The sequence below is a fragment of the Petromyzon marinus genome, chromosome 72 (assembly GCF_048934315.1).
Source record: "Petromyzon marinus isolate PM22_M1 ecotype Great Lakes invasive population chromosome 72, UKy_Petmar_22M1.pri1.0, whole genome shotgun sequence".
In the NCBI taxonomy this organism is placed as follows: domain Eukaryota; kingdom Metazoa; phylum Chordata; class Hyperoartia; order Petromyzontiformes; family Petromyzontidae; genus Petromyzon; species Petromyzon marinus.
The window spans coordinates 247440-266894 of record NC_133738.1 but is presented as its reverse complement, the minus strand read 5'-3'; the positions used below and the strand labels follow the sequence as shown (position 1 = coordinate 266894).

At 54.8% G+C, this 19455-nt stretch overlaps 1 protein-coding gene across 1 annotated transcript in view; it reads right to left on the bottom strand.

Annotated features, from left to right (window-relative positions):
* LOC142906912 (ethanolamine-phosphate cytidylyltransferase-like) overlaps positions 1 to 18102 on the bottom strand; it is a 29053-nt gene extending 10951 nt beyond the window's left edge. Inside the window, exons 1-6 of the mRNA XM_076055625.1 lie at positions 17494 to 18102; positions 15501 to 15589; positions 14207 to 14368; positions 11640 to 11706; positions 6755 to 6839; positions 3236 to 3280 (exon numbers count right to left, since the gene is read on the bottom strand). Coding sequence (XP_075911740.1) covers positions 3236 to 3280; positions 6755 to 6839; positions 11640 to 11706; positions 14207 to 14368; positions 15501 to 15589; positions 17494 to 17594 — 549 coding nt within the window. The 5' untranslated portion in view covers positions 17595 to 18102. The remainder of the gene's footprint in view (positions 1 to 3235; positions 3281 to 6754; positions 6840 to 11639; positions 11707 to 14206; positions 14369 to 15500; positions 15590 to 17493) is intronic.
* Between the last annotated feature and the right edge of the window lie 1353 nt (positions 18103 to 19455).

Here is a 19455-nt window from a genome sequence, read left to right as displayed (position 1 = left end):
ACACACACAGTGAGACACACACAGTGAGACACACACAGTGAGACACACACAGGGAGACACACACAGTGAGACACGGTGAGACACACACAGTGAGACACACACAGGGAGACACACACAGTGAGACACACACAGTGAGACACACACAGTGAGACACACACAGGGAGACACACACAGGGAGACACACACAGTGAGACACACACAGTGAGACACACAGTGAGACACACACAGTGAGACACACACAGGGAGACACACACAGTGAGACACACACAGTGAGACACACACAGTGAGACACACACACAGTGAGACACACACAGTGAGACACACACAGTGAGACACACACAGGGAGACACACACAGTGAGACACACAGTGAGACACACACAGTGAGACACACACAGTGAGACACACACAGTGAGACACACACAGTGAGACACACACAGTGAGACACACACAGTGAGACACACACAGTGAGACACACACACAGTGAGACACACACAGTGAGACACACACACAGTGAGACACACACACAGTGAGACACACACAGTGAGACACACACAGTGAGACACACACAGTGAGACACACACAGTGAGACACACACAGTGAGACACACACACAGTGAGACACACACAGTGAGACACACACAGTGCGACACACACAGTGAGACACACACAGTGAGACACACACAGTGAGACACACACAGTGAGACACACACAGTGAGACACACACAGTGAGACACACACAGTGAGACACACACAGTGAGACACAGTGAGACACACACAGTGAGACACGGTGAGACACACACAGTGAGACACACACAGTGAGACACACACACAGTGAGACACACACACACAGTGAGACACAGTGAGACACACACAGTGAGACACACACAGTGAGACACACACAGTGAGACACACACGGGGAGACACACACAGTGAGACACACACAGGGAGACACGGGGAGACACACACAGTGAGACACACACAGTGAGACACACACACAGTGAGACACACACAGTGAGACACACACAGTGAGACACACACAGTGAGACACACACAGTGAGACACACACAGTGAGACACACACAGTGAGACACACACAGTGAGACACACACACAGTGAGACACACACAGAGAGACACACACAGTGACACACACAGGGAGACACACACACAGGGAGACACACACAGTGAGACACACACAGTGAGACACACACAGTGAGACACACACAGTGAGACACACACAGTGAGACACACACAGTGAGACACACACACAGTGAGACACACACAGTGAGACACACACACAGTGAGACACACACAGTGAGACACACACAGTGACACACACACAGTGAGACACACAGTGAGACACACACAGTGAGACACACACAGTGAGACACACACAGTGAGACACACACAGTGAGACACACACAGTGAGACACACAGTGAGACACACACAGTGAGACACACACAGTGAGACACGGTGAGACACACACAGTGAGACACACACAGTGCGACACACACAGTGAGACACACACAGTGAGACACACAGTGAGACACACACAGTGAGACACACACAGTGACACACACAGGGAGACACACACACAGGGAGACACACACAGTGAGACACACACAGTGAGACACACACAGTGAGACACACACAGTGAGACACAGTGAGACACACACAGTGAGACACACACAGTGAGACACACACAGTGAGACACACACAGTGAGACACACACAGTGAGACACACACAGTGAGACACACAGTGAGACAGTGAGACACACACAGTGAGACACACACAGGGAGACACACACACAGAAACACACAGTGAGACACACAGTGAGACACACAGTGAGACACACACAGTGAGACACACACGGTGAGACACACAGTGAGACACACACAGTGAGACACACACAGTGAGACACACACTGTGAGACACACACAGTGAGACACAGTGAGACACACACAGTGAGACACACACAGTGAGACACACACAGTGAGACACACACTGTGAGACACACACAGTGAGACACAGTGAGACACACACAGTGAGACACACACGTGAGACACACACAGTGAGACACACACAGTGAGACACACAGTGAGACAGTGAGACACACACAGTGAGACACACACAGTGAGACACACACAGTGAGACACACACACAGTGAGACACACACACAGAGACACACACACAGTGAGACACACACAGTGAGACACACACAGTGAGACACACACAGTGAGACACACACAGTGAGACACACACAGTGAGACACACACAGTGAGACACACACAGTGAGACACACACACAGTGAGACACACACACAGAGACACACACACAGTGAGACACACACAGTGAGACACACACAGTGAGACACACACAGTGAGACACACACACAGTGAGACACACACAGTGAGACACACACAGTGAGACACACACAGTGAGACACACACACAGTGAGACACACACACAGTGAGACACACACAGTGAGACACACACACAGTGAGACACACACAGTGAGACACACACAGTGAGACACACACAGTGAGACACACACAGTGAGACACACACAGTGAGACACACACAGTGAGACACACACACAGTGAGACACACACACAGAGACACACACACAGTGAGACACACACAGTGAGACACACACAGTGAGACACACACAGTGAGACACACACAGTGAGACACACACAGTGAGACACACACAGTGAGACACACACAGTGAGACACACACAGTGACACACACAGTGAGACACACACAGTGAGACACACACAGTGAGACACACACAGTGAGACACAGTGAGACACACACAGTGAGACACGGTGAGACACACACAGTGAGACACACACAGTGAGACACACACAGTCAGATACACAGTGAGACACACACACAGTGAGACACACACAGTGAGACACACACAGTGAGACACACACAGGGAGACACACACACAGTGAGACACACACAGTGAGACACACACACAGGGAGACACGGGGAGACACACACAGTGAGACACACACAGTGAGACACACACAGTGAGACACACACAGTGAGACACACACACAGTGAGACACACACAGTGAGACACACACAGTGAGACACACACAGTGAGACACACACAGTGAGACACACACAGGGAGACACACACAGTGAGACACACACAGTGAGACACGTGGAGACACAGGGAGACACACACAGGGAGACACACACAGGGAGACAGAGTGAGACTCACTTTGCCAAAGTTGTCCTTGTGCTGCTCGTAATCACTGACTCCACTCTAGAGAGAGAGCGAGAGAGAGACACACGGTGAGTGGGTGGGTGAGTGGGTGAGTGGGTGGGTGAGTGAGTGGGTGAGTGAGTGGGTGAGTGGGTGAGTGAGTGGGTGGGTGGGTGGGTGAGTGGGTGGGTGAGTGGGTGAGTGAGTGGGTGGGTGGGTGGGTGAGTGGGTGGGTGAGTGGGTGAGTGAGTGGGTGAGTGGGTGGGTGGGTGAGTGGGTGGGTGAGTGGGTGAGTGGGTGAGTGGGTGGGTGGGTGGGTGAGTGAATGGGTGGGTGGGTGAGTGGGTGGGTGAGTGGGTGGGTGAGTGGGTGGGTGGGTGGGTGAGTGGGTGAGTGAGTGAGTGGGTGGGTGAGTGGGTGAGTGAGTCAGTGGGTGAGTGAGTGGGTGAGTGAGTGGGTGAGTGGGTGGGTGGGTGAGTGGGTGAGTGAGTGGGTGGGTGGGTGAGTGGGTGAGTGAGTGAGTGGGTGGGTGAGTGGGTGGGTGAGTGAGTGGGTGGGTGAGTGGGTGGGTGAGTGGGTGGGTGAGTGGGTGGGTGGGTGAGTGGGTGAGTGGGTGAGTGAGTGTGTGGGTGGGTGAGTGGGTGGGTGGGTGAGTGAGTGGGTGAGTGGGTGAGTGAGTGAGTGAGTGGGTGAGTGGGTGAGTGAGTGGGTGGGTGAGTGAGTGGGTGGGTGAGTGGGTGAGTGAGTGAGTGAGTGGGGGGGTGGGTGGGTGGGTGACTGAATGAGTGAGTGGGTGGGTGGGTGAGTGAGTGGGTGAGTGGGTGAGTGAGTGGGTGGGTGAGTGGGTGAGTGGGTGAGTGGGTGGGTGAGTGGGTGAGTGAGTGGGTGGGTGAGTGGGTGAGTGAGTGAGTGAGTGGGTGAGTGGGTGAGTGAGTGGGTGGGTGAGTGGGTGAGTGAGTGAGTGAGTGGGGGGGTGAGTGGGTGAGTGAGTGAGTGGGTGGGTGAGTGGGTGAGTGAGTGGGTGGGTGAGTGGGTGAGTGAGTGAGTGTGTGGGTGAGTGGGTGAGTGAATGTGTGGGTGAGTGATTGGGTGGGTGGATGAGTGCATGGGTGGGTAGGTGAGCGAGTGAGTGGGTGAGCGAGTGGGTGAGTGAGTGGGTGAGCGAGTGGGTGGGTGGGTGAGCGAGTGAGTGGGTGAGCGAGTGGGTGAGCGGGTGGGTGAGTGGGTGAGTGAGTGGGTGGGTGAGCGTGTGGGTGAGTGATGCTGCTCACCAGGTCGCTGTGGTGAGTGGGTGAGTGTGCGGTGAGCGAGTGGGTGAGTGAGTGCGTGGGTGAGTGTGCGGTGAGTGAGTGAGTGGGTGAGTGTGCGGTGAGTGAGTGAGTGGGTTAGTGAGTGGGTGGGTGAGCGGGTGGGTGAGTGAGTGAGTGTGTGGGTGAGTGAGTGAGTGTGTGGGTGAGTGAGTGAGTGTGTGGGTGAGTGAGTGAGTGGGTTAGTGAGTGTGTGGGTGAGTGAGTGAGTGTGTGGGTGAGTGAGTGAGTGTGTGGGTGAGTGAGTGAGTGGGTGAGTGAGTGAGTGGGTGAGTGAGTAATGCTGCTCACCAGGTCACTGTGGTGAGTGGGTGGGTGAGTGGGTGAGTGACGTTGCTCACCAGGTCACTGTGGTGAGTGGGTGAGTGAGTGGGTGAGTGAGTGGGTGAGTGACGTTGCTCACCAGGTCACTGTGGTGAGTGAGTGAGTGAGTGACGTTGCTCACCAGGTCGCTGTGGTGAGTGAGTGGGTGAGTGAGTGAGTGGGTGAGTGAGTGGGTGAGTGAGTGAGTGTGTGAGTGAGTGAGTGGGTGAGTGAGTGGGTGAGTGACGTTGCTCACCAGGTCACTGTGGTGAGTGAGTGAGTGGGTGAGTGACGTTGCTCACCAGGTCACTGTGGTGAGTGCGTGGGTGAGTGAGTGGGTGAGTGAGTGGGTGAGTGAGTGGGTGAGTGAGTGGGTGAGTGACTGAGTGAGTGGGTGAGTGATGTTGCTCACCAGGTCGCTGTGGTGAGTGGGTGAGTGAGTGGGTGAGTGGGTGAGTGAGTGGGTGAGTGAGTGGGTGAGTGGGTGAGTGAGTGAGTGGGTGAGTGACTGAGTGAGTGGGTGAGTGATGTTGCTCACCAGGTCACTGTGGTGAGTGCGTGGGTGAGTGAGTGAGTGAGTGGGTGAGTGACTGAGTGAGTGGGTGAGTGAGTGGGTGAGTGATGTTGCTCACCAGGTCACTGTGGTGAGTGAGTGAGTGGGTGAGTGATGTTGCTCACCAGGTCGCTGTGGTGAGTGCGTGGTGAGTGATGGATGTTGCTCACCAGGTCACTGTGGTGAGTGTGTGGGTGAGTGAGTGATGTTGCTCACCAGGTCACTGTGGTGAGTGTGTGGGTGAGTGGGTGAGTGAGTGACGTTGCTCACCAGGTCACTGTGGTGAGTGTGTGGGTGAGTGAGTGATGTTGCTCACCAGGTCACTGTGGTGAGTGTGTGGGTGAGTGAGTGATGTTGCTCACCAGGTCACTGTGGTGAGTGTGTGGGTGAGTGACTGAGTGAGTGACGTTGCTCACCAGGTCACTGTGGTGAGTGCGTGAGTGGGTGAGTGGGTGAGTGAGTGTGTGGGTGAGTGAGTGGGTGAGTGAGTGGGTGAGTGACTGAGTGAGTGGGTGAGTGATGCTGCTCACCAGGTCACTGTGGTGAGTGAGTGGGTGAGTGAGTGTGTGAGTGTGTGGGTGTGTGGGTGAGTGGGTGAGTGTGTGGGTGAGTGACTGAGTGAGTGGGTGAGTGATGCTGCTCACCAGGTCACTGTGGTGAGTGAGTGGGTGAGTGATGTTGCTCACCAAGTCACTGTGGTGAGTGCGTGGGTGAGTGACGTTGCTCACCAGGTCACTGTGGTGAGTGCGTGAGTGAGTGGGTGAGTGAGTGGGTGAGTGAGTGAGTGGGTGAGTGAGTGGGTGAGTGAGTGAGTGATGCTGCTCACCAGGTCACTGTGGTGAGTGAGTGGGTGAGTGATGTTGCTCACCAGGTCACTGTGGTGAGTGCGTGAGTGAGTGATGTTGCTCACCAAGTCACTGTGGTGAGTGCGTGGGTGAGTGACGTTGCTCACCAGGTCACTGTGGTGAGTGCGTGAGTGAGTGGGTGAGTGAGTGGGTGAGTGAGTGAGTGGGTGAGCGAGTGAGTGAGTGGGTGAGTGACGTTGCTCACCAGGTCACTGTGGTGAGTGTGTGGGTGAGTGAGTGATGTTGCTCACCAGGTCACTGTGGTGAGTGAGTGGGTGAGTGATGTTGCTCACCAGGTCGCTGTGGTGAGTGCGTGGTGAGTGATGGATGTTGCTCACCAGGTCACTGTGGTGAGTGAGTGGGTGAGTGGGTGATGTTGCTCACCAGGTCACTGTGGTGAGTGCGTGGGTGAGTGACGTTGCTCACCAGGTCACTGTGGTGAGTGCGTGGGTGAGTGGGTGAGTGAGTGACGTTGCTCACCAGGTCACTGTGGTGAGTGTGTGGGTGAGTGAGTGATGTTGCTCACCAGGTCACTGTGGTGAGTGCGTGTCATTAGCAGCATGCGCCCCACCAGGTCCGTGGTGGAGACGCCCTGGGTGCGCCGACACTCCCTGACACAGCACCACAGCAGAGCACAGTACACTGTAGTACAGTACACTGTAGTACAGTGCACCGTAGTACAGTACACTGTGGCACAGTACACTATAGTATATACTATATAGTATAGTACACTATAGTACACCACACTACAGTACACTATGGTACAGTACACCATAGTACAGTACACTGTGGTACAGTACACTATAGTACACTGCACTATAGTACAGTTCACTATGGTACAGTACACCACACTTTAGTATATACTATATAGTATAGTACACTATAGTATATACTATATAGTATAGTACACTATAGTATATACTATATAGTATAGTACACTATAGTATATACTATATAGTATAGTACACTATAGTATATACTATATAGTATAGTACACTATAGTATATACTATATAGTATAGTACACTATAGTACACTACACTATATAGTATAGTACACTATAGTATATACTATATAGTATAGTACACTATAGTATAGTACACTACACTATAGTACAGTACACTATAATATAGTACACTATAGTATATACTATATAGTATAGTACACTATAGTATAGTGTACTATAGTATAGTGTACTACACTATAGTATAGTACAGTACACTATAGTATATGCTATATAGTATAGTACACTATAGTACAGTACACTATAATATAGTACAAATCAGCATAGTATAGTACAGCATAGAAAATTACACAGTACACCATAGATAGTACAGCACAATAGTTCACCACACTACACCACATTACACCATAGCACAGCACCACACTACAGCACATTACACCATAGCACAGCACCACACTACACCACAACAGCATACTACACCACACTACACCACAGTATACGGTGAGACACGAAAAGACAACGGGGAGACACACAGTGAGACACGGGGAGACATGGGGAGACACAGAGAGACACGGAGAGACACGGAGAGACACGGAGAGACACAGAGAGACACAGAGAGACACGGGGAGACACGGAGAGACACGGAGAGACACGGTGAGACACACGGGGAGACACGGAGAGACACGGAGAGACACGGGGGAGACACGGGGAGACACGGGGAGACACGGTGAGACACAGTGAGACACGGGGAGACACAGAGAGACATGGAGAGACACGGAGAGACACAGTGAGACACGGGGAGACACGGGGAGACACAGAGAGACACGGAGAGACACGGAGAGACACAGTGAGACACGGGGAGACACGGAGAGACACGGAGAGACACACAGGGAGACACACAGTGAGACACGGGGAGACACAGGAGAGACACGAAAGAGACACAGAGAGACATGGGGAGACATGGGGAGACACACAGTGAGACACGGGGTAGACAGAGAGACACAGAGAGACATGGGGAGACAGAGAGACATGGGGAGACACACAGTGAGACACAGGGGAGACACAGTGAGACACGGTGAGACACAGAGAGACACAGAGAGACATGGGGAGACACGGAGAGACACGATGAGACACGGTGAGACAGAGAGACACAGAGAGACATGGGGAGACACGGAGAGACACGATGAGACACGGTGAGACACAGAGAGACACAGAGAGACATGGGGAGACACGGAGAGACATGGGGAGACACACAGAGAGACACAGAGAGACACGGGGAGACATGGGGAGACACACAGAGAGACACAGAGAGACACGGGGAGACACGGAAGAGGCACAGAGAGACATGGGGAGACATGGGGAGACACACAGTGAGACACGGGGTAGACAGAGAGACACAGAGAGACACAGAGACATGGGGAGACACGGAGGGACATGGGGAGACACACAGAGAGACACAGAGAGACACAGAGAGACACGGGGAGACACAGTGAGACACGGTGAGACACGGAGAGACATGGGGAGACACGGTGAGACACGGTGAGACACGGAGAGACATGGGGAGACACGGTGAGACATGGAGAGACATGGGGAGACACAGAGAGACGCAGAGAGACACAAGAGAGACACGGTGAGACATGGAGAGACATGGGGAGACATGGGAAGACACGGTGAGACATGGAGAGACACGGTGAGACACAGAGAGACAAGGTGAGACACAGAGAGACACAGAGACACGGTGAGACACGGGGAGACACGGGGAGACATGGGAAGACAAGGTGAGACATGGAGAGACATGGGGAGACACGGTGAGACACGGTGAGACACGGTGAGACACGGTGAGACACAGAGACACAGAGACACGGTGAGACACAGAGACACGGGGAGACATGGAGAGACACAGAGAGACATGGGGAGACACACGGTGAGACAAGGTGAGACACAGAGACACAGAGACATGGAGAGACATGGGGAGACACAGAGAGACATGGAGAGACACGGAGAGACATGGGGAGACACACGGTGAGACACAGAGAGACACAGAGACACGGTGAGACACGGGGAGACACGGGGAGACACGGGGAGACACGGTGAGACACGGAGAGACATGGGAAGACACGGTGAGACATGGAGAGACACGGTGAGACACGGGGAGACATGGGGAGACACGGTGAGACACAGAGAGACACGGAGAGACACGGTGAGACATGGGGAGACACGGTGAGACACGGAGAGACATGGGGAGACACAGAGAGACACAGAGACACGGGGAGACACGGGGAGACATGGGAAGACACGGTGAGACATGGAGAGACACGGTGAGACACAGAGAGACACAGAGAGACACGGTGAGACACAGAGAGACACGGTGAGACACGGTGAGACACACAGAGAGACACAGAGAGACACGGGGAGACATGGGGAGACACACAGAGAGACACAGAGAGACACGGGGAGACACGGAAGAGGCACAGAGAGACATGGGGAGACATGGGGAGACACACAGTGAGACACGGGGTAGACAGAGAGACACAGAGAGACACAGAGACATGGGGAGACACGGAGGGACATGGGGAGACACACAGAGAGACACAGAGAGACACAGAGAGACACGGGGAGACACGGTGAGACACGGTGAGACACGGAGAGACATGGGGAGACACGGTGAGACACGGAGAGACATGGGGAGACACGGTGAGACATGGAGAGACATGGGGAGACACGGAGAGACATGGAGAGACACGGAGAGACATGGGGAGACACACGGTGAGACAAGGTGAGACACAGAGAGACACAGAGACACGGTGAGACACGGTGAGACACGGGGAGACGCGGGGAGACATGGGAAGACACGGTGAGACATGGAGAGACACGGAGAGACACAGTGAGACAAGGTGAGACACGGTGAGACACAGAGAGACACAGAGAGACACAGAGACACGGGGAGACACGGGGAGACATGGGAAGACACGGTGAGACATGGAGAGACACGGTGAGACACAGAGAGACACAGAGAGACACGGTGAGACACAGAGAGACACGGTGAGATACGTTGAGACACAGAGAGACACAGAGAGACATGGGGAGACACGGAGAGACATGGGGAGACACACAGAGAGACACAGAGAGACACGGGGAGACATGGGGAGACACACAGAGAGACACAGAGAGACACGGGGAGACACGGAAGAGGCACAGAGAGACATGGGGAGACATGGGGAGACACACAGTGAGACACGGGGTAGACAGAGAGACACAGAGAGACACAGAGACATGGGGAGACACGGAGGGACATGGGGAGACACACAGAGAGACACAGAGAGACACGGGGAGACACGGTGAGACACGGTGAGACACGGAGAGACATGGGGAGACACGGTGAGACACGGAGAGACATGGGGAGACACGGTGAGACATGGAGAGACATGGGGAGACACAGAGAGACACAGAGAGACAGAAGAGAGACACGGTGAGACATGGAGAGACATGGGGAGACATGGGAAGACACGGTGAGACATGGAGAGACACGGTGAGACACAGAGAGACAAGGTGAGACACAGAGAGACACAGAGACACGGTGAGACACGGGGAGACACGGGGAGACATGGGGAGACACGGTGAGACATGGAGAGACATGGAGAGACATGGGGAGACACGGTGAGACACGGTGAGACACGGTGAGACACGGTGAGACACGGTGAGACACGGTGAGACACAGAGACACAGAGACACGGTGAGACACAGAGACACGGGGAGACATGGAGAGACACAGAGAGACATGGGGAGACACACGGTGAGACAAGGTGAGACACAGAGACACAGAGACATGGAGAGACATGGGGAGACACAGAGAGACATGGAGAGACACGGAGAGACATGGGGAGACACACGGTGAGACACAGAGAGACACAGAGACACGGTGAGACACGGGGAGACACGGGGAGACACGGGGAGACACGGTGAGACACGGAGAGACATGGGAAGACACGGTGAGACATGGAGAGACACGGTGAGACACGGGGAGACATAGGGAGACACGGTGAGACACAGAGAGACAAGGTGAGACACAGAGAGACACGGAGAGACACGGTGAGACATGGGGAGACACGGTGAGACACGGAGAGACATGGGGAGACACACGGTGAGACACGGTGAGACACGGAGAGACACAGAGAGACACGGTGAGACACAGAGAGACACAGAGAGACACGGGGAGACACGGTGAGACACGGAGAGACACAGAGATACACGGTGAGACACAGAGAGACACAGAGAGACACGGTGAGACACAGAGAGACACGGTGAAACACAGAGAGACACAGAGACACGGTGAGACACAGAGAGACACAGAGACACGGTGAGACACAGTGAGACACGGTGAGACAAGGTGAGACACAGAGAGACACAGAGACACGGTGAGACACGGTGAGACACGGGGAGACATGTACCGGTATCTGCCGGCCGTCTTCACAGCCTCGTAGGTGTCCTTCCCATCCACGGTGAGGGTGATGTCATCTGCAACATCACCACCACCATCATCATCACCACCACCATCATCATCATCACTACCATCACCCCCATCACCATCACGATCATCATAATCACCACCATCATTATCAAGACCACCACAACCATCACCTCCATCATCATCATCATCACTACAATCACCACCATCACCACCACGATCATCATAATTACCACCATCATCATCACCACCACAACAATCACCTCCATCATCATCATCACTACCATCACCACCACGATCATCATAATCACCACCATCATCACCACCGTCATCATCACCACCACCACAACCATCACCTCCATCATCAACACCACCACCATCACTTCCACCATCATCATCATCACCTTGGAAGTGAATAATTGAGTAGGTGAGTGAATGAGTGGGTGGGTGGGTGAGTGAGTGAGTGAATGAGTCGGTGGGTGGGTGAGTGGGTGAGCGAGCGGTGAGTGAGTGAGCGGGTGGGTGAGTGAGCGGGTGGGTGAGTGAGTGAGCGGGTGAGTGAGCAGGTGGGTGAGCAATTGAGCGGGTGAGTGAGCGGGTGAGTGAGTGAGCGGGTGGGTGAGCAACTGAGCGAGTGAGTGAGCGGGTGAGTGAGCGGGTGGGTGAGTGAGTGAATGAGTCGGTGGGTGGGTGAGTGGGTGAGCGAGCGAGTGAGCGTGCGGGTGAGTGAGTGAGCGGGTGGGTGAGTGAGTGAGCGGGTGAGTGAGCGGGTGGGTGAGTGAGTGAATGAGTCGGTGGGTGGGTAAGTGGGTGAGCGAGCGAGTGAGCGTGCGGGTGAGTGAGTGAGTGAGCGGGTGGGTGAGTGAGTGAGCGGGTGAGTGAGCGGGTGGGTGAGCAACTGAGCGAGTGAGTGAGCGGGTGAGTGAGCGGGTGGGTGAGTGAGTGAATGAGTCGGTGGGTGGGTGAGTGGGTGAGCGAGCAAGTGAGCGTGCGGGTGAGTGAGTGAGCGGGTGGGTGAGTGAGTGAGTGAGTGAATGAGTCGGTGGGTAGGTGAGTCGGTGGGTAGGTGAGTGGGTGAGCGAGCGAGTGAGCGTGCGGGTGAGTGAGTGAGCGGGTGGGTGAGCAACTGAGCGAGTGAGTGAGCGGGTGAGTGAGTGGGTGGGTGAGTGAGTGGGTGGGTGAGTGAGTGAGTGAATGAGTCGGTGGGTGGGTGAGTAGGTGAGCGAGTGAGCGTGCGGGTGAGTGAGTGAGCGGGTGAGTGAGCGGGTGGGTGAGCAACTGAGCGGGTGAGTGAGCGGGTGAGTGAGCGGGTGGGTGAGCAACTGAGCGGGTGAGTGAGCGGGTGGGTGAGTGAGTGAATGAGTCGGTGGGTGGGTGAGTGGGTGAGCGAGCGGTGAGTGAGTGAGCGGGTGGGTGAGCAATTGAGCGAGTGAGTGAGTGAGCGGGTGGGTGAGCAACTGAGCGAGTGAGTGAGCGGGTGAGTGAGCGGGTGGGTGAGCGATTGAGCGAGTGAGTGAGCGGGTGGGTGAGCGGGTGGGTGAGCGGGTGGGTGAGTGAGTGAATGAGTCGGTGGGTGGGTGAGTGGGTGAGCGAGCGAGTGAGCGTGCGGGTGAGTGAGTGAGCGGGTGGGTGAGTGAGTGAGCGGGTGGGTGAGCGGGTGGGTGAGCAATTGAGCGGGTGAGTGAGCGGGTAAGTGAGTGAGCGGGTGGGTGAGCAACTGAGCGAGTGAGTGAGCGGGTGAGTGAGCGGGTGGGTGAGTGAGTGAATGAGTCGGTGGGTGGGTGAGTGGGTGAGCGAGCGAGTGAGCGTGCGGGTGAGTGAGTGAGTGAGCGGGTGGGTGAGTGAGTGAGCGGGTGAGTGAGCGGGTGGGTGAGCAACTGAGCGGGTGAGTGAGCGGGTGAGTGAGCGGGTGGGTGAGTGAGTGAATGAGTCGGTGGGTGGGTGAGTGGGTGAGCGAGCGAGTGAGCGTGCGGGTGAGTGAGTGAGCGGGTGGGTGGGCGACTGAGCGGGTGGGTGAGTGAGTGAGTGAGTGGGTGAGTGAGCGGGTGGGTGAGCAACTGAGCGAGTGAGTGAGCGGGTGAGTGAGCGGGTGGGTGAGTAATTGAGCGAGTGAGCGGGTGGGTGGGCAACTGAGCGGGTGAGTGAGCGGGTGAGTGAGCGGGTGGGTGAGCAATTGAGCGAGTGAGTGAGTGGGTGGGTGAGTGAGTGAATGAGTCGGTGGGTGAGTGAGCGGGTGAGCGAGTGAGCGGGTGGGTGAGCGGGTGGGTGAGTGAATGAGTCGGTGCGTGGGTGAGCGGGTGAGCGAGTGAGCGGGTGGGTGTGCGACTGAGCGGGTGAGTGAGCGGGTGAGTGAGCGGGAGGGCGAGTGAGCGGGTGGGTGAGCGACTGAGCGGGTGAGCGAGCGGGTGAGTGAGCGGGTGGGCGAGTGAGCGGGTGGGTGAGCGACTGAGCGGGTGAGTGAGCGAGCGGGTGAGTGAGCGGCCGGGAGGGCGGGCGGGCGGGCGAATGAGTGGCTAAGCGAGTGAATGGCTGAGCGGGCGAGCCACTCACCCCCGTGCACACAGAATGCGCAGCCGTGCGTGTCCAGCGTGTCGATGCTGGTGACGTACGGAGCCCCAGGCACCACCTCGTCCACCCACTTGATGGCTCGGACCATCCGGTAGCGCTCAGCCTCCGTGAACACCGGGGGGCCCTTGTGGCGAGAAATCTCCGCTGGTTGGCGGGGCGGGGGGGGGGGGGCACGGGGGGTGCGGGGGGGGGGGGCGGGGAGGGCACGGGGGAGTGGGGGGCAAGCGCCGTTACACTCACACACTCGTTCACTCACTCATACACTCACTCATACACTCACTCATACACTCACTCACACACTCGTTCACTCACTCACTCATACACTCACTCATACACACACTCACTCATACACTCACTCATACACTCACTCACACACTCGTTCACTCACTCACTCATACACTCACTCATACACACACTCACTCATACACTCACTCATACACTCACTCACTCATACACACACTCACTCATACACTGATTCATACACTCACTCATACACTCACTCACTCATACACTCACTCATTCACGCACTCACTCATACACTCACCCACTCACCCACTCGTTCACTCACTCATACACTCACTCATACACTCACCCACTCACACACTCACTCACACACACACTCACTCATACACTCACCCATTCGTTCACTCACTCATACAGTCACCCACTCACCCACTCATTTACTCACACACTCACACACACACTCACTCATACACTCACCCACTCGTTCACTCATTCACTCACTCATACACTCACCCACTCATTTACTCACTCACTCACTCACACACGCACTCACTCATACACTCACCCACTCGTTCACTCACTCACACACTCAGTCATACACTCTCACTCATACACACACTCACTCAGCCACTGGGTGAGTGTGGGTGAGCGTGTGGATGAGCAAGTGAGCGTGTAGATGAGTGAGTATATGAGTGAGAGAGCGTGTGAGTGAGCGAGTGGGTGAGCAAGTGATCATGTGGGTGAGCGAGCGAGTGGGTGAGCGAGTGAGCGTGTGGGTGAGCGAGTGAGCGTGTGAGTGAGCGAGTGGGTGAGCGTGTGGGTGAGCGAGCGTGTGGGTGAGCGAGTGGGTGAGTGAGCGTGTGGGTGAGCGAGTGGGTGAGCGAGTGAGCGTGTGGGTGAGTGAGTGGGTGAGCGAGTGGGTGAGCGAGTGAGCGTGTGGGTGAGCGAGCGTGTGGGTGAGGGAGCGTGTGGGTGAGTGAGTGGGTGAGCGTGTGGGTGAGTGAGTGGGTGAGCGTGTGGGTGAGCGGCTCACCATCCGTGTGGACTCCCACCACCAAGTAGTCTCCCATCCCCTTGGCCTGCCTCAGCTGATTGGCGTGGCCAAAGTGAACCATGTCATAGCTGCGGGTGAGAACCAGAGTGAGTGACTCACTCACCCACTCATTCATCCACTCACTCACCCACTCACTCATCCACCTGCTCACTCACTCACCAGCTCACTCACTCGCTCACTCACTCACTCGCTCACTCATTCATCCACTCACTCATTCACCTGCTCACTCACTCACCAGCTCACTCACTCACTCACCAGCTCACTCACTCACCACTCACTCAAAACTCACTCACCCACTCATTCATCCACTCACTCACTCACCCACTCACTCATCCACCTGCTCACTCACTCACCAGCTCACTCACTCACCAGCTCACTCACTCACTCACCAGCTCACTCACTCGCTCACTCATTCATCCACTCACTCACTCATCCACCTGCTCACTCACTCATCAGCTCACTCATTCATTCATCCACTCACTCACCCACCTGCTCACTCACCAGCTCACTCATTCACCAGCTCACTCACCAGCTCACTCATCCATTCATCCACTCACTCACCCACTCACCCACCTGCTCACTCACTCACCAGCTCACTCCCTCACTCACCAGCTCAATCATTCATCCACCCACTCATCCACCTGCTCACTCACCAGCTCACTCCCTCACCAGCTCACTCATTCATTCATCCACTCACTCAGCGACTCACCCACTCATCCACCAGTTCACTCACTCACCTGCTCACTCACTCACCAGCTCACTCACTCACCAGCTCACTCATTCATTCATCCACTCACTCAGCGACTCACCCACCCATCCACCTGCTCACTCCCTCACTCACCAGCTCACTCATTCACCCACTCACTCACTCATCCACCTGCTCACTCACTCACCAGCTCACTCATTCACCACTCACTCACCAGCTCACTCACCACTCACTCACCCACCCACTCACTCACCACTCACTCACCCACCCACTCACTCACCAGCTCACTCACCCACCCACTCACTCATCCACCAGATCACTCACTCACCCACCCACTCATCCACCTGCTCACTCACCCACTCACTCACTCACCAGCTCACTCAGCAATCCACTCACTCATCCACCAGCTCACTCACTCACCAGCTCACTCCCTCACTCACTCATTCATCCACTCACTCATCCACCTGCTCACTCACTCACCAGCTCACTCATTCATCCACCTGCTCACTCACTCACCAGCTCACTCACTCACTCACCCACCCATTCATCCACCTGCTAACTCACCAGCTCACTCACTCACCCACCCACTCATCTATTCACTGAGCTCTATGGGAGCAGTGAGTCTCAAGTGATTGACATAGAGCCCGATGGGAGGTGACCTCAGCATTAATTATGTTAATTTAGACAGAAGGCCAAAGACGCATTTATGTTAATACGCACACCATGTCAACCAATCCGGCGTGCGATCACCAATGAGGTTGATTAAATTATGCTAATCACGCTGCAACTGACCAATCACCCTTCGGCGTCGTGAATAAATCACGTTAATGAGACCCGCGACGGACGATAATCGTGAGTGACAACGATAATCGTGACGGAGACGACGATAATCGTGAAGACGACGATAATCGTGACGACGATAATAGCGAGCGTGACGATAAACGCGACGGGGACGACGATAATCGTGAGTACGATAATCGTGACGACGATAATCGTGAGTACGACGATAAACCGTGACGGTGAAGATAATCGCGAGTGTGACGATAATCGCGACGGTAATCGCGACGACGATAATCGTGAGTGTGACGATAATCGCGCAAACGACGATAATCGTGAGTGTGAAGACGATAATCGCGACGACGATAATCGTGAGTGACGACGGCGATAATTGTGAGTGACGACGATAATCGTGACGATAATCGTGAGGGTGACGACGATAATCGTGTGACTGCGATAATCGTGACGGCGGCGATAATCGCGACTCACCAACCGTCGCACCAGACCCGCACGGGGCGGCCTCGCGACTCGGAGTCCGCGCCGCTCGCAGCCGCCGCCGATGCCGCCGAGACGCCGTTCTTTATCATCATTATTAGTATTAACGATTATTCTAATTGTTGTTGTTAGTACTATTTTTTTTTAAACTACGTTGTGTGCGAGGAGAATATTTTTCTTAGTTGTATTTACAAATGTCAATTTTTTTTTTAAACTGTACCAAGACGAGACGATTTAACAACGCCGACGATTTAATAATAATAATAACTATTATTATTGTTAAACTGCCAACTGTTTACAAACTGTGAGGTAAAGTGAGTATGTTGGTGCGTGTGTGGTGTGCGTGTGGTGGAGCGTGTGTGTGGTGGAGCGTGAGGAGATTTTTTTTTTATAATTTATAAAAAAGATATATATATATTTTTTAAACTCTATCAAGACGAGACGATTTAGGAACGACGATTAATAAATAAAGTTTTAAAATTAGTTATATTCTCCTCCTTCGCTTAAAGGAGACGAAAAGACGAACGGCTGCGCAAAGCGACTGAGGAGAGCCGGGGAAACGCGAAGCCCCGGCGTCCCGACGTCACGCCCTGACGCATAAATTATGATAATATAAAGCGGCGCGCGCATGCGCGAGCGAGCCGGGCCAATCAACGTGGGGCACGGCCCGTCACGTTGACCAATGGGAGAAGGTCAGGCAGCTCTGCATAAATTATGCAGATGAGAAGCTCAATGGGGGTGAAAGGGTGAGGGCGTTATGTTAATGAGAATGGAAGCCAAGCCAATGAGAGCACGCACGAGGGCCGAACGTCGATTTACGATTGGAGGGGCGGAGAAAAAAAAAGCTGTGCACCTAAATTAACATAATAAGGCGTCCGCGGCCAATGAGCGTTCAGGGATCGCCACGCATGGGATCGGCCGATCCCGGAAGACGCGCATAAATTATGTTAATGATCAAACTCTGAACTCCGGTGACTCTCCTTAAATTATGATAATCAGGTGGCGTGACCTGTCGCGTCACGCGCTTAAATCGCACATCCCTTGCCCTTATATGGCGATCATCTCCAAACCGAATTGGCGAAGCTTTGAATAAATTATGTTAATTACCGGGGGTGGGGTGGGAGTTGTGGCTTGGGGGTGACGCTCATTTGCATGGCGAATCACGTGATCCTTGTACCTGGGTGTGGTTCGGGACGCGCCTAGGTCGACTCAGCCTTTACAATAAATAAATAATTGGGTGTCACGTGGTCGAGGTGACACGTGGAGCCTGACACAGAGACCCCGTGGGCGGTGACGTCACCGCGGCGCCTGTGCCAGGCTAGGTGCACCAGGAGGAGGTCACTTGACAGACCCAGCAGGTGACATAGGTTGTGCTGCTGTGCCAGGCTAGGTGCAGGAGGAGGTGGTCACGTGACAGACCCAGCAGGTGACATAGGTTGTGCTGCTGTGCCAGGCTAGGTGCAGGAGGAGGTGGTCACGTGACATACCCGGCAGGTGCCATGGGTTGTACTGCTGTGCCAGGCTAGGTGCAGGAGGAGGTGGTCACGTGACAGACCCAGCAGGTGACACGGGTTGTGTGCTGCTGTGCCAGGCTAGGTGCAGGAGGAGGTGGTCACGTGACAGACCCAGCAGGTGCCATGGGTTGTGCTGCTGTGCCAGGCTAGGTGCGACATAGTGGGTAGGTGGGTGAGTGGGTGGGTGAGTTGGTGGGTGGGTGAGTGAGTGGTTGGGTGAGTGGGTGGGTGGGTGAGTGAGTGGGTGGGTGAGTGAGTGAGCGAGTGGGTGGGTGAGTGAGTGGCTGAGTGAGTGGGTGAGTGAATGTGTTAGTGAGTGGGTGAGTGTGTGTGTGAGTGAGTGTGTGGGTGAGTGGGTGGGTGAGTGAGTGAGTGTGTGAGTGGCTGAGTGAGTGAGTGTGTGAGTGGGTGAATGAGTGTGTGAGTGACTGAGTGAGTGGGT